The sequence below is a fragment of the Xiphias gladius genome, chromosome 19 (genome assembly GCF_016859285.1).
Source record: "Xiphias gladius isolate SHS-SW01 ecotype Sanya breed wild chromosome 19, ASM1685928v1, whole genome shotgun sequence".
In the NCBI taxonomy this organism is placed as follows: Eukaryota; Metazoa; Chordata; class Actinopteri; order Istiophoriformes; family Xiphiidae; genus Xiphias; species Xiphias gladius.
In genome coordinates this window covers 26755681-26770792 of record NC_053418.1, presented here as the reverse complement: position 1 = coordinate 26770792, position 15112 = coordinate 26755681, and the positions used below count along the sequence as shown (strand labels likewise).

General features: G+C 39.5%; 1 protein-coding gene across 1 annotated transcript; it reads right to left on the bottom strand.

The window, feature by feature from the left end:
- Positions 1 to 214: 214 nt before the first annotated feature.
- Positions 215 to 14642, bottom strand: LOC120804703 (serine protease HTRA1A-like). Its single transcript, XM_040154232.1, is given in 9 exon segments — positions 215 to 1031; positions 3385 to 3480; positions 4172 to 4229; positions 4333 to 4447; positions 5051 to 5085; positions 5201 to 5393; positions 8126 to 8330; positions 8423 to 8522; positions 14210 to 14642. Coding segments are annotated over 9 exon segments (1392 nt in total). The 3' UTR covers positions 215 to 874.
- Positions 14643 to 15112: the final 470 nt, after the last annotated feature.

Sequence of the window (15112 nt, the reverse complement as noted above, 5' to 3'; positions counted from 1 at the left end):
TTGGATCTGCAAGTATGACAGCTGAAACAGATAAACTTGTTCTCTTTTTGTCTGCTGATGTCCAACACCTGGACCTTAAGCTCCGTTGTGTGAAAGTCTGTTTTTTACACTTTGATAAAGAGCGGAAAAGGTAGCCTTAAATGGCAATGGTAGGGGCACTGATTATGCTAAAATGAAATCTCATAAATGCACATGTCCGTATGAACAGGTGGCATTCATCAGGCTGAAACCACTGATTTACAACATTTCCAGTTAAGAGAATTTGGTGACTGACTTGAAACACAAGGAAAAAAGTGAAAGAGGTTCAGGATAAGCATATGAAAATGCTCTGGCATGAGGCCCAGTGAACCTGTTATTCTGGATAATCCACAGAACAAGCTCTGAACAGCTTTTATAATACCTCATAGCCTGTGGATTAGCCAGAGTAATCAGTACATTGACTCTGAACATACAAGTTGGTGCAGAAATGTAATTTTTCACTGTCGTGAGCACCACAGATGGAATCCCATTCACCGTTATTGTATTGAGGGAGAGATGGATATCTTAAAGCCTGGGAAAATAAAACCATAACTATTTGCGTCAATTTGGGTGAACAAAAACATTAACCACCAGTGTGTGATGTACAATACATTCCTGGAGTTATTTTGTTTAATTTTCTTCATTTCCACCTTACTACTTTCTTTAAAAATAGAAAGTATGGGCATTTAAATGTAGCTAGACAGTCATGTACAATAGTTTGTTATCACTGGGGTGGTTGCCTTTGTCAGTCGGAACATGACGTATCATGTTGCTCCAAGTATAGCAGGGCACGTCACCAACAGCTGTTCATCAAAGTACATTTATTCTTTGTTTTTGACATTTACAGCCATCGATTTCAGTCCGTCTCTTCAGGAATGATAGTATAACATCCCTGCCCTTTTGTCTCACCACCGCTGAAAGCACTGTCCCGGATGGCTTTGCTCACTTCTTGTGTGGTGCGAATGGGCCGCCCATTGATGCCAATGATGACGTTGTGATTGATCATGCCGGCGCTGCAGAGGAAACAACAGACCAAACCCAGCTAGGTAGATCTCATACCCTAAGGAAAACCTTATAGACCTTCAGACAAGTTTGTTCCTGTGTCAGGTTCCTTCCCTTTTCAGAAACAAAGTAAATGTGCGGTGGCTTTGTAATGCGCTGCACTGCTTGATGTTAAGGCAATTACTCTTACTTATGATCTTATGCAGACTGATTGACAAAGCATGCGAGACTGTAGAATAAGGTTAAAGATTACATTCAGATTTCACCGGACAATAGTGAGGAGTGCAAGGAGTAGTCTAGCAGATGATTCAGCACTGTCATAGCAAACTGACATCCTCTGCTGTACTTGTTGTATGTTCGACTACTGCTTCATGCTTCAGGCTTCAATGTCACAGTCGTGCTGGACTATTAAGAATATTGAGAGTCTATAGAGTTATCTTTCTCTTGGTCTTCACTGAGAGAAAGATGTCAGAGCTTTGCCTGTGGGAAGCACAATTATAATGAGCAAGCGGACCACAGTTGCACAGTGCAGCCTTGAGAACTGCACGCATCCTCTTATTCCACACCTCAGAAAATATCCAGAGGCCTCCAAATGCCAGTTCACTGCACTGCTGTTGAATTTTGTAAAACGTAGTGCCCAAACAAGCTCTTACTGTGCATCATACTGATTAGCTCCATTAACACTTTCTAGTAAAAACAACTCACTGGTATGTCTCTTACTCTGAAACTCACACCGATGCGAACGAAATACATATTTAATCTTGTAACAAGGTAAAAACTAACATCATAGGTTAACATCGGTGAATAATTACACTTGCATGTGTCAATTAGGGTTGGACTGTTTTTTAAGGGTGATAATGATGTTGATATGTTTTGGACTGAAACTGCAGATAAAAGAGATACAAAAGCCTATTCATATTCATTTTTCATTCCTAAATATTCTTGCTAGTGTTGGAAAGTCTCTGCAACAATATATGTACAACGTCGACTATGTAGATCCAGTGTAAAATCTATTAGTATTGAAACTGAACTTGTCAATAGTTGATATAAGTGATGAATCAAATGACTCTGCTCTTCCCATTCGTCAGGTGGCCAGAAACACATCTCCAACTAAATGTAAGTGCTGCTCCGTGTCTGCTGGTTGTGTACACAGACAATGGTTTGCTAAGACTTTCACAATAACAACTTTTTAAGGCATCAGCATCGTCTTTTTAGCCTTTCACGTTGCTACCAAGTGGCCAACTAAAAAAACTATTTGGCTCTTCAGTTGCTAAATGCTTCACCATGTTTACAAGCTAGTTGTTCTGTCTGTCTGCTATTTAGTGCTGGGCAGGTAGCATACAATGGGTTTCACAGAGCTTTTTTGCTGAAAACCGCTGCCTGCCTCACACCTGATGAAAGTGAACAAAAGCAGTAAAGTTGCGGGCTGTAAGACCAAAACAATGATGGTCTGTAGAGCTGAGGGGGAACTGCAAGATTGCTTAATTTTCTGTACTTTTCTCTCGAGAAGAGACCTTTTTATACATAACATTTGTGCTGTGTCTCAAACTGGATACTTCAGTTAGTACATGGACATGTAGTACAACGTGTACACAGTATACTCACTGGCGCAGTGCTTGAATTTCAACAGGGTAGTGTAATCAAACAAGACCGTTGTGCACTTATTGAAAATGAGGATCGCGAACATGTGACTGTGACTGTTGCAAACTATCAAAAATATCTGCTTACTGCTTTGCTCACTTGACCTAAAAATGAACGTTGTACTTACTTGTGTTTGCCCTCCTTTTTCACGTGACATGGAAATTATGCTGCTATCGGCGCCAACGGCATGTCCTTCTTCCTCGGCCGCCAATTTTCACAAGTTTGAAAATAGGTTGGCCGCTACGTAGCCAAGATGGCGACCGTTGAGGGTAAGAAGTGTCCAGCTTTTCACACTAAACTTTTGGACTGTTTTGAGTGCGCCATCTGGATGGTACATATAGTGCACTACATGTTGCCGTACTTGTGAGTGTGAATGCACTTACACACTCCAAATCACAAGTGTGAGTATGAAAGAACACAAATTGAGACACAGCAATAGTCATTTGATTCATTGTTAATATAAAATATAAATTAGTGGAGCTTTAAATATTCTCAGAATCAGTTAAGATGAAGGGTGTCCCATAGACAACCAGTAAAGTGTCACTCATTTCTACATCCAGCATATGAGAGGTTGATCTGATTAATATGGAAAAAAAAAACCTTATCAGCCAATATCATATACAAGCATATGATGTCATAATTTGTCCCACTTGTGAAATTGCAAGCTGAATGAAATGGCTATTGTACACCACATAGTGTTAGAGATTGTAACTTGACTCTTACCTGGATGCAGGTGCTCCAAATATAACATCATAAACGTAAACCCCTGAGCTCACATCTGGAAATTCATCCTCGTGCTCCTTGAGATCTTGGATCAAACTGGACACAAAGTGGACATGAAGATGGACTAGAAAAACTTAAAAACAGTCTTTTCCAACTGAGACAACTCAAATTGGATCAACAAATTTGTTCAACAAGACACATGCCAACTGAAAAATTCATTCATATACTGGATAATTTAGCTAACGACTTATATGATTACTAGTTTTTAAAGAATTGCAGATTGCAGTTTAAGTCTATAAGGCATCACAAACCATTAATGCATTAAAGGCACTTTGTGTGATAATCATTATCAGAAATGTATGTAACATACTACACATCACATGCACTTGTAACTGTAAGATTGACAATAATTAGTGGAATGTAATTTTCTGATCTTTGTTAGATGATCAGCTTACATACTGTATATCATATCTAAAGTTTCTGTTACTTCTAAGGGGATAATTTTTTTTATTGCAAATCATCACAATACATTGGCTTTAGAAAGTATTCGGAGCCCTTCACTTTTTGCACATTTTATTGTGTTGTAGATTTAATTTCAAATGGATGAGACTGCCATTTTTGATCATCAATCTATGAATGGATGCCATCTTGGAGTGTGGTGTCCAGTTTTTATAATGCATCCATTGTACAGCCTCACAGAGCTGCTAGCTTGGCCAGACATGTCTGCCTAAAATTACCAGATGGTGTTGAGGAAATTAGGGAATTAGCTCTGCAGATGTTTACTTACGATGGTGAGAGCTGCAGCATCCGGACGCCTATGTATTTCTTTTTTTGCCCCGTATTTCCTAAAACCAAATAAATGAACAAATTAATAAATGACTGACTGAAAAAACTGATGATATCACAGAGTTTTTCCCAGAGACAACACCAACATAAGGTCCTGCTCACCGTTGACTTGTCTGTTGTAGGATTCAGCAAGGAACTGGCATATCTTGTCTACAGGAATGGCAAAAGAGATTCCTAGTGCCACTTTCAGAGTATTTATGCCTATTAAATCTCCATCCTGTTAAACACAGAATTAAAGGACAGCCATGAGATTGTGGTCTTATACACTAGTCAGCCACAACATTAAAACCAGTTACCTGTTTTAACGTGGCTGATCGGTGTGTGTCATTGATTTCATAGCTTTGCTACATGTAGAAAAAGAAAAAGGACTTTTATGTCTCTTTTTCTCCTAATTCACATTAGATAATGCATAGTCCATTAAAGTCTTGGTTATTGTGGTAACTTATCTCTGTTTTCCCAGTGAAGGACAATTTATAAAATTTACTGTCAATATGGCAGCTGTTCTCCTTTAGAAAGAACTACATTTTTAGGAATAGGAATCTGGAGGCAGCAACCTTGATAAATTAATGTACAATCTGTATGGTTTTATTCTAATGAAAAGGCCTCCATAATCAGGTCTTGTCCTGAAATACTGTGAGCGAGGCTTAATCTTGAACCTAAGGGGGCGGATTGAAGACTTTGGATATTAAATAAAACAAAATCATGACCTTAGGCTTCACTGTCATAAACAAAACAAGAGAGATTCGCCGACATAGCAGAAAACATAACAAATTTCAAATGGCATGATATAATCCCTTTACAGCACTATAAATAGTCTTACAAAGTTGACAAGTGGTCCACCAGAGTTGCCATACTGTGAATCAACACAGCAACAAAAACATTTTCTTACTCATTGTTAATTTAGAACAAAAACTGTCAAAATAGATCAATTGTGGAAACCAAAAGAAGGTTGTTTTTTTTTCACTGAAATTAATCGTGGCATCTGTTTGGATGTAGTCCATGTCAGCGTCCTTGAAGCCCAGCTCCAGGCCGCTGCGCTGGGCAGTGCTGATTATGCCGGTGGTGACGGTGCTCTGCAGGGAGAAAGGGCTTCCCACCGCCACCACAAACTCGCCGGGACGCAGGTCTGAGGACTGACCGAGATGCAGCACAGGCAGGGGAGTCTGGACCAAGGCACAAAGACATGACCCATCGAGAAGGATAAGAATAAATATTATGAATGGAACACATGCTGGGAAAAATCATATTTCTTTCATTAGCTGACCTCTGGATTGTAAGTAATTACTCTAGATACAGTAATTACTGTATGGGTTGGTATAGATTAAATAGAAGGTCAATGAAGCTACAAGCAGCTGACCCTCTGATGATAAGGCATGATTGTTATTGTCCCTAAATGCTGTGTTTTTTAAAAGAACCAAGATGTTCTGCTCTGTTCAGTTCCCAAAGAATGCTACTAGAAATTTCACTTTTTTTCTTTTGTTTAAGAAAAAGTTCAGTTTTACGATATGCACATATTTTGTTCGATAAAATAATCTCCACATATCGACACACTTTTTGCCGTGAGTCGATAGATGATAGCCCTGTGCACAGTCTTATCAGCATAAGAATTCCAGGAATGTCCAGATCAACCTAATATATTTGTTTGGCAAAAAAAAACCAAAACAAAAACCCACAAAAAACCACAAATTTACAACCTTCACACATGACCATCAGCCGTAGCTGTACTTTGTGTGTAGTGCTTACTAGCAAAATGGCTTGGTAACACTCTAAACTTAGATGGTGAACACGGTAAACATTATACCTGCCTACCATCATTATGTTAGCAGTGTCATTGTAAGAATATTAGCATGCTGACATTAGCACGTAATTCAAAGCACCACTGTGCCTATGTACAGCCTCACTAGCTAGCATGGCTGTATGCAATAGAAAGTTAAACTCCATACATCCACAGTATTTACCATAATTTTACCAGACACACAACTACATGGAAAGCATCTATATATGTATATGTGTAGAATGTGTATAGAATATTTATAGAAATTATTTCAGACTGTCTTCTTGGATAAAAACAACTCCATAAGTTGTTAGATGAAATGCTCAAAATGGCCTGGGTTTATTCTGTTGATGAAGACTATGTGACATGTTGAAAGCTCCAGAAAAAACATAGTAATTGGACCTCGCAGAACATAGAAACTATTCTTTCTAGGGGAAAGAATGCAAATTGATTCTTAACTTTTAAGCCAGCGTTTCCTAAAAGTGCGATGAAATCATAGCTGCTGCCGAGCTTGCATATCAACACATCCATCTCCATGACAAATGAACAAACTGACCATGTAATACAGATGAAACCTCTGCAAAAAGCTTTTAAGAGGAGCTTGACTTGTGTAAAATCACCACTGTTTTCCTGACAAGAAACCTCTTGTGGTTGTGTGAATGATGACCGTCCGGCCTCATGTTGTCGTACCACCATAAAACCTCTTTGAGGGTTGTGGTAGAGGGTTGGACACACAAAGTGTCTGATTTGGACTCTGGAGACCATGGTTCTCATCCCATCAGCTACCAACAGTCAGTGATCACAACACCATTCAGCCACAACATTAAGGAATTAATGGTCATATATATATATATATATATATATATATGAATGAGTAAGTAAGTAAACATCTGCAGAGCTCATTTCTACTGTACACTCAGGACCGGAAGTATTCACGTAATATCACCTTCTTATTATAGTATTATGACACTATTACTATATTTTTCAAAATATTACCACTTTATCCTAGAAATCTTTTTTTACTAATGTTGCATCAATAAAAATATCTCTGCCAGCAGCTCTGCCTCTCAGAAATGACTGCGAAACTCAAAGCTCAGTTGTACTTTTTGTTTCTCTCATAACAGGAAGTATCCTTATGAACCTAACCACTTTCCTGAATCTTATACATATTTTCAAGTAAGTCTTTGGGACGCACTGGTTATTAACAGTTTGGTCAACATTAGTACTATCTAATTTAATTCACGAACTAACCTTCTTACTCTTGATTACTCCCATTCAAGCTCAGTGTATGTGTCTGGTAATAATAGGCACTCTGCATAAATCTTTATTTTTCTAAGACCAAGCCCTACACTGGAAATTAATGCTTGTTTCTTTTATAAGCTTCCAATGTAAGTAATTTTAACATGGGATTTTGGGATATGATGAGTATAAACCAAACTAAACTATGCCTTAGCTTGTCTCTGCCTGCCTCCTCTTATTCCAGGCTGAGGAAATTTATCTCTGGGGTGGAGTGTAATGCTCTGCTAAATTTATAGCCACTTCTCCCTGGGCATGGAGCCTTATGTCATGACAAATTTGCCTTTTAGGAAAGTTTTAGAAGTCCTTCTACAAGCAATGTAATACAGAGAGATGCAGAATTGTACAGTTGTCACCACTTCCTGCTTGTTTGATCTTGAGGTATTTTTGTACTTAGATCAGTACTAAAAATGTTAATCATGCTTCATACTGAGTGGAGTCTCACTGAAATGGTTGGGAGCAGAGTCCCCTCTACCATACAAAGTAGCTGGTTGTATAAGAGCAGGTCTGAGCAGTGAAATGTTTTATTTAGGACAGCACTTGCAAATACACAAAAAAACAGCTTACGCTTTGAAATTACAAGACATGACCAAATACCACCCAGAGGAATTCAGATGACAAACTGCCCATGTAGAGGAATAAATTCTAATTTTGGTGGGCAAAGGCCCTTGATGTCTTTCTCCATCAAATATCCGCCCCACTTTGTGTGTAGCATTAATTCTCTTTGATGTTAGTCACTGATGACAAGCTGCCAGGCCAGAGGCCAAAGGACAGCAATTGAGTCTAAGGCCTTTTCGAAGCTGAGAGGAAACAGTGAACACTCACATCTGATTTGATTTTGATGAGTGCAATATCCATCCTGTGCTAGACTTCCTTGACTAAAGCATCGTACTGCGAACCGCTCTTCAGCCCGACTTTTATCCTCTGCTTGTTGGTGAGTACGTGTGCATTGGTGACGATCCAGCCATCGCCTGACACTACAAACCCGGAGGCACTGGACACAGAGACTTCCTTGCTAGAAAATGGCACTCTGGCATGAGAAAAGGCAAAAGATGATTGTACCTGCAGGAACATGAGCGTTGAAGGTGACCCTTTTAATTTTCTTTCTTCAGATAGTTTTACCTTTGGAAAAGATCCAGATGCACAACAGCAGGGATAATCTTATCTACTACATCTGCAATGAAGTTGAACTTGTAGCGCATACTTCCTGGATGTTGCATTCCTTTGAGGATACAAGACATTAGATGAAAGATTAAGACACTCCATAGATTTAACCCATCAAACAAACTTCACAAAAATGTCATCAAGGTGTGTATACTGCACATATGAAAATGTTGTGTAAAGCCTTTATGTGGTCCCAGGGGGACAAGTCTGGTAAATGCTGGAAGTCTGGTAAATGTCCCCAAGTGATGTCAAAGTCCTTTGGAGCTGAAGGCTACAAGTTTGAAAATGAAAAAAGATCTGCTGGTGTGGAGAAAAAGAAAGAAGAAAGAGTTTAAAAAGTGAGCTATCTGTTCCTCATCTCTGCTTGAGGCTCGGGCCAACATTAGCTAACTAGCATTACACACACCCAGTTAATTAAATTGTCTGCAAACAAGTTGCATTGTAATGCAACTTCGGTGATGTCGGTGCCAGGTTTTGACAAGGAGGAAGTATGTGTGGAATAAAAAAAAAGGCTATATCTTTGGTCTTGTTACATTGATTTTGAAATTTTTTTAAAATGTCCATCGTGAATCTGATAATGTTATAGGAGTGCAATGCTAAGTCAGTTGAGTACTCCTTTACCAACTGAGTGGCAAACTTAAACAGAGTTAGCAAGTTTTCCAGCAAACTCATAACAGAATTTGTCAGGCATTACCTCCCTGTCTTTTCACAGCCTCCCTGCCTTGCAGTTGTCCTCAGTGTTTCCCGCCTTCAGCAATGACTCCCACTCCCATCTGCACACCTGTTTTCAAGCTCCCCAGCTTATGTACCAGCCACTTTCCCTAAGATCCAAGCAACTTCCTGAGATACACATTATGATTTTCCGTGAGACTGACAGCTGTTTTCTGCTCCTTCTCCTACTTGTTTCTGTTTAATCTCTTCATTCTTCTCAGTCTCTACTTTTAAATGGTTTGGTATTTTATTCTACTCCCTGTGTACTAACTCATATAATTTAGGAGTTGTTACTTTCTACCTTGTAACAGGCAGGTTAGCAGATAGCCTGTTGCTGCCCTGGTAGTTTTACAAAAATCTAATTATCATCCCTACCAGTGGTTGTGGTTAAGTGTACCCCAAAACACCCGATAAAATCCCTCGAAACAAAATTTCTAAGGTGATCACAATTGAATCTTCATAACACAGTGATGGGCACTTGCCACCATACTTTTCTACTAAAAAACACAAGATGTCTTAATCCATAAATACATCATCTACTAGTAGCTCTACAGATTGGAATGGCCAATTACTAAAAACTCCAGCCTCAACCAGACCCTCAAATTAAACAAAGTGGGGGTGTTGCCTTAATAAGTCTATTTTCAATTTAACCTTCAAACTGTATATTACTTTTGAGCATTTTGAGGCTCTTCCATTAAAACCACCTGTCAGCTATAAATTGCTTCGTCCAGGGCAACAGACTCCGATCTTTCAGAATCTGTCGGTCTGCATAAACCACCTGGCCCTTACTCACAATTTTTAGAAGAATTTGGAGAATTTATCTCAGAAGTTGTTATTCATTCTTCGTTCATAGGTGGCTTCTCTTATCTGCTCGCCAGTTTTGTGACCTACAATCCTATATATTGTTAATTTATCACTTACTTCTGGCATCATCCCCACTAGCTTTACTTAAGAAACAGCTGCTTGATCCAGGGTCTCATAATAATTATCAACCTGAACTAGACAGAATTGTGGGGTGACAGGCCCTGATCACTGTACACTCCTAGACTGATTGGAAAACCAGTTTGCTGTCTCTGGCCTGGCTCTCACATGATTGAAGTCTTGCTTATCTGAAAGAACAGCGTTTTTCCTATAATGATACTACATTAATACTTTCTGATGTGAAATATGGAGCACCTCAGGGCTCTGTTCTTGGCTCTCTGCTTTTTTGTCTTTATACTACAGCTCTTAGCAAAATTATTCGCAGTCATGAAATTAATTTCCACTGTTACGCTGATTATACTCAGCTGTATCTTCCTATAAAAGCTAATGACCCTTCTCAAGTTAACAAATTAGCGGCCTGCTTGTCTGCTGTGAAAAGCTGGATGTCAAAGAATTTCCTGCTCCTAAATTCAGCTAAGATGCTGGTCATTGGCCTGGCCAGACATAGATGCCAGTTTTAACAAGTTACAGTAACTGTGTGATCACTCAAAGTATGACAGCCAAGTGTCGCGTTTGATCCTTTCCTCTCTTTTGATCAGCACATTAAAGACATCACCGAGATCATCTTTTTTCACCCACGTCATTGGACCACATTTCATCATTCAGCAGGACAACGATTAAACATAAAGCCAAAGCAATCACAGAGTTTTTCAGGGTGAGGAGGGGGAATATCTTTGACTGGTTTAACTGAGCAGCATTTCACTTGGTGAAGACCAGACTAAAAGCAGAGAGACCCCACAACAAGCAAGGGCTGAAGGTGGCTGCAGTGAAGCTCTGGGAGAGCATCACCAGGGAAGATACAAAGTGTCCGCTGATGTCTGTGGGTCAAAGACTTGAGGCAGTCATTGACTGCAAAAGATCTTCCACAAAATATTAAATATGATGATTTTGTTTTACTTCATGTTTATCTGTACAATTACTTTTGAATCCCTAATATTTATTTACATAAATCTACTCAAATTAAAGCTGAGACGTGGTACTTTAATGTAGTATCCATTATTTCATTTCAAATTTGAACGTGCTAAAGCTCAGAGCCTGAAGAATGAAAAAAAATTAGTAACTGTCCAAATACTTATTACCTTGACTGTATGTTTATATAGTCTGTCCTCTTTCCAGGTCTTCATGGTGGAGAGGAAGTTGTGTGGCTTGGCATCCTCCCAGATCATTACTTCATTAATGTTTACAATCTACAATGTTCTCATCCTGATTGTCCATAATGTAACTCTGCTTTGTCTATTCTTTACACATCACATATCTGTCTGTCCAGGAAGAGGGACCACTCCTCTTTTGCTCTTCCTGAAGTTTCTTTCTTTTTTTCCCGTTAAAGGATTTTTTGAGGAGTTTTTCCTAGTTCGATTAAAGGGTCTAAGGAAAGAGGGTGTCATATGCTGTACAGATTGTTATGCCACTTTAGGAAAAATCCGGATTTGTGATACTTTGCTATATAAATAAAATCTCACTTGACTCGAGATCCCCACCAGATCGTCTATTGTGTATTGTCCTTCTCATTATTTGTTTCTGCCTGCTTGGTTTACCTGCTTGCCTTACCCTACTTGATAAGCTACGGACACAGTAATTTAACCTGCCTGTCTTTGAGTTGATTATTAGACTGAGCCTTTCAACATTACCAGAGCAGCGAGTGTGGCTTTAGATTGTGAATTTTTCATACATTGTTTCTTCCTTGTTCATTTTAAATCTAAAACTCATTTCTTGGACATGTAATCGGCAAAGATGCTACAGAAAAACAAACAGATGAACTGGCCATTAATTTCTTATCGATGACCATCTAATATATGAATGCTATGCTACATTTTGATGACTCACACTATATCTCACTTGTCAGGCAAGTAGTGGCACATCATTGCAAACCAAACAAACCTCCCTATAAGAACAAAGATCAGATTGTGTAACAGTACATGCCAAAGCCTCAATCTATCTCTGCTGCCTTGCTCCCGCTTTGCTTTCAGAATGTTAGCTTTAGTTTTTGATCTGATATGGAGGCTTGAGTCCATCCACGTTTTCATTTAAAATGCAACCTACTGTGAGCATGTGAATTTGGGTTACTTTACGGTAGTGCCGTTTCTAATATCTCCAAAGTTCTCCTCTTCTGCTTTCTAAGCAAATACGAGATCCCTTTCCAGTAGTCACTACATTTTTTGTGTTTACAAAGTTTCCAAAATGGACTTGTCTCTGCAGAAACAGCCTTAAATGCTTGGCAGAAAAACAAATATTTTTGCCTGTCAGAGAGCTCTATTTACAAATCAACAGTATGCCACCGAATGGCAGGTTAAACTGTAGCTTTCGCTATCCTCTCCATTCCACTGTATGGCCATGCAACTTGTATGATTGTGTATCATCCATCAGAGGATCAAGCACATAAGTGTTTGGACAGTGACACAATTTTCGTGATTTTTCTTTGGCCATTTTATGCCTTTATTTGATAGCAGCAGTGAAGATAGAGAGGAAATGCAGGGAGAGAGAGTAGGGGAAGGACATGCAGTAAATTGTCAAACCGGGGACTTGCTGCTCAGGGTTTTTATTCCCATGTGGTATGCACCCTAACCACTTGGCTATTGGGTTTCCACAATTTTTGTAATTTTTTACAAAAATATTGCATTAACTGTTTGGAGTTACAGCCATTTTTATATATAGTCCCTCATTGTCAGAGGCTTAAAAGTAAATGAACATAATCATAAATAATACTTGGATGAAAATCCTTTGCAGCCCATGACTGCCTGAAGTCTGGAAATCAAGGACATAATCAGATGCTGAGTTTCCTCCCTTCGGGTACTTTGCCAGTCCTTTTCTGCAGCCGCCTTCAGTTGCTGCTTGTTTGTGGGTCTTTCTGTCCTCAGTATTGTCTTCAGTAAGTGAAAAGCAGGCTCAATTGGGTTGAGATCAGGTGGCTGACTTGGCCATTGAAGAATATTCCATGTCTTTGACTTGAGAAGCTTTTGGGTTGCTTTCAGTTTTTGGCTATTAGTACTACAATGGAGAAATATTTTTATGAGTGAGTCTCCATTACATACCAGTTTTGGACATTTTTAGCAGCATGGCTCTAGGGATGGCAATGTTGGTTGTTTGGTCAGACTTCCACTTTGATCCAGATTTAAATATCTCAACAGTTATTGTATGGATTGCCATGGAATTTTTGGTTCCCAGGGGATGAACCCCACTCTCTTTGGTGATAGTCTGACTTTTCCTCATTATGAGGTCAACATTTTAGTTTGTTTTTCAAATAAGTGCAGTTTTATAAATGTATATATATGTTCACTGCTTTTAATTGGCTGGGACCATGAAATTCTTCAGAAGATTCCTTTAATTGTTAAAACTAAACAGAAACATGACTGTCTCAAATCAGCCGCTTGGATAGAGTGAAGAAATATTATGTTTTAAAGTACTGATTTTTTTTTTTTGTATTAGCTACCTCTTCCTCTTCTTAACCACAAGGTTAAAGCACATTCATTTTGTTTTTACAAACTGTTTTACAAATTTAATAGTATAAACTGCAGCAAATCTCTCTTAAATCCCAGTAATCAACACGTTGTATCTCATTTGTTTAATCTGTACAAAAACAAAATTGTAAAATCAACATGTTGCAGTTTTCATAGGCTTATAGGAGCAGTGACTTCCTGAGGTCTTTTGGGGAGGTTACTGCTCCTGGTCCTTGTCTTTACTGGGCAGACATGACAGTGGTATTGAGCTTTTCATTAAACTCCCAGCAAGGAAGCCAATAGGTGATTTTATATTTTAGGTGATTATATATTATATGATTATATTTTTTTAACAGGCACACGTCAGCAGTTTCAAGTTTCTGTATTCCTCTTTATTAAGTTTTTACAGCTGTAAAATCATTAATTATTATTATTTAGTAATAGAAGTAGTAGTGACAGCGTCAATAATAACAGTAATAACAGCTTTAATCTTCATGTGCTAATGGTATGAGAGAATACGCCCACAACATATTGATCCACAAATTCTCTGATCAATAGAAGAAAGAAAGAAAGAAAGAAAGAAAGAGTGAAAGAAAGAAAGGTTATTCCCAGAGCTCACCTGAATCACACCGACCCCTCTTGATCAAAATGACTGGGGGGGTCCCATCGACCTTGGCTCTCATGTTCTCAGCTCTCAGGCGGCAGATGCTGGGGTAAGTCCTGCCGTCAGTGCCGCAAACCGGGCCAGAAGAGACGCACACGCAAGTGCTGTGGAGCCCTCCGTCCATTCCCGGGACAGGGTCGCACCGCAGCCAGTGACCGCAGGAGGGGCTGCCGCCGCCGCCACTCCACTCCCCGCAGACTTCCCCCTCACCGCCCGCGCACACCACGCAGTAGCTGCATCCGTCCTTCACCTGTCCGTAGTAACAGGCCTGCGGCGGTGCAGGGCACTGAGAAGCATCACAAACCTGCGGACAAGTTTGTCTTTTTCTCAGCAGACCTGCATGAACTGTGGAGGTGAGGAGTGTGAAGTAAGCTACAAACTTCATCATGACCTAAAATGAATTCACGGGAATCTTCCTCCCTCCCTTATTTCCTTTTGTCGACTTTAGGTGAAACTGTGATGCCCTGGTGCTTGGGTCTATAAAACTGCTGATGAAGTGCATCCAGGTATTCACCACCACAAAAAGACAATCTCATTGCTGTTGTTTTCATAGCCCACATGTCTGGCTGAAGGCCAGTGATTCTCCTCTAGTAGCAGCATGCTGACCCTGGATTCTCCCCCGCGTCGTCATGTCCCACTATGGAATGCGGCTGCATCACGTTTTATGGTGATTTTTTCTTATTTTTATGTGGAAACCCAGAGGCAATGTACTGTGGTCACTGCCTCGCACTCATGGAGACATGGAGTTACATGTGATGATAAGGGAAGCAAACGTTTTCTTTTTGGTCTGTAGTTTATAAATGAAGTGCTGGCATTTAATGCGGCAGTGACCCTGAGGAGAAAATCTGAAGTGGTCTA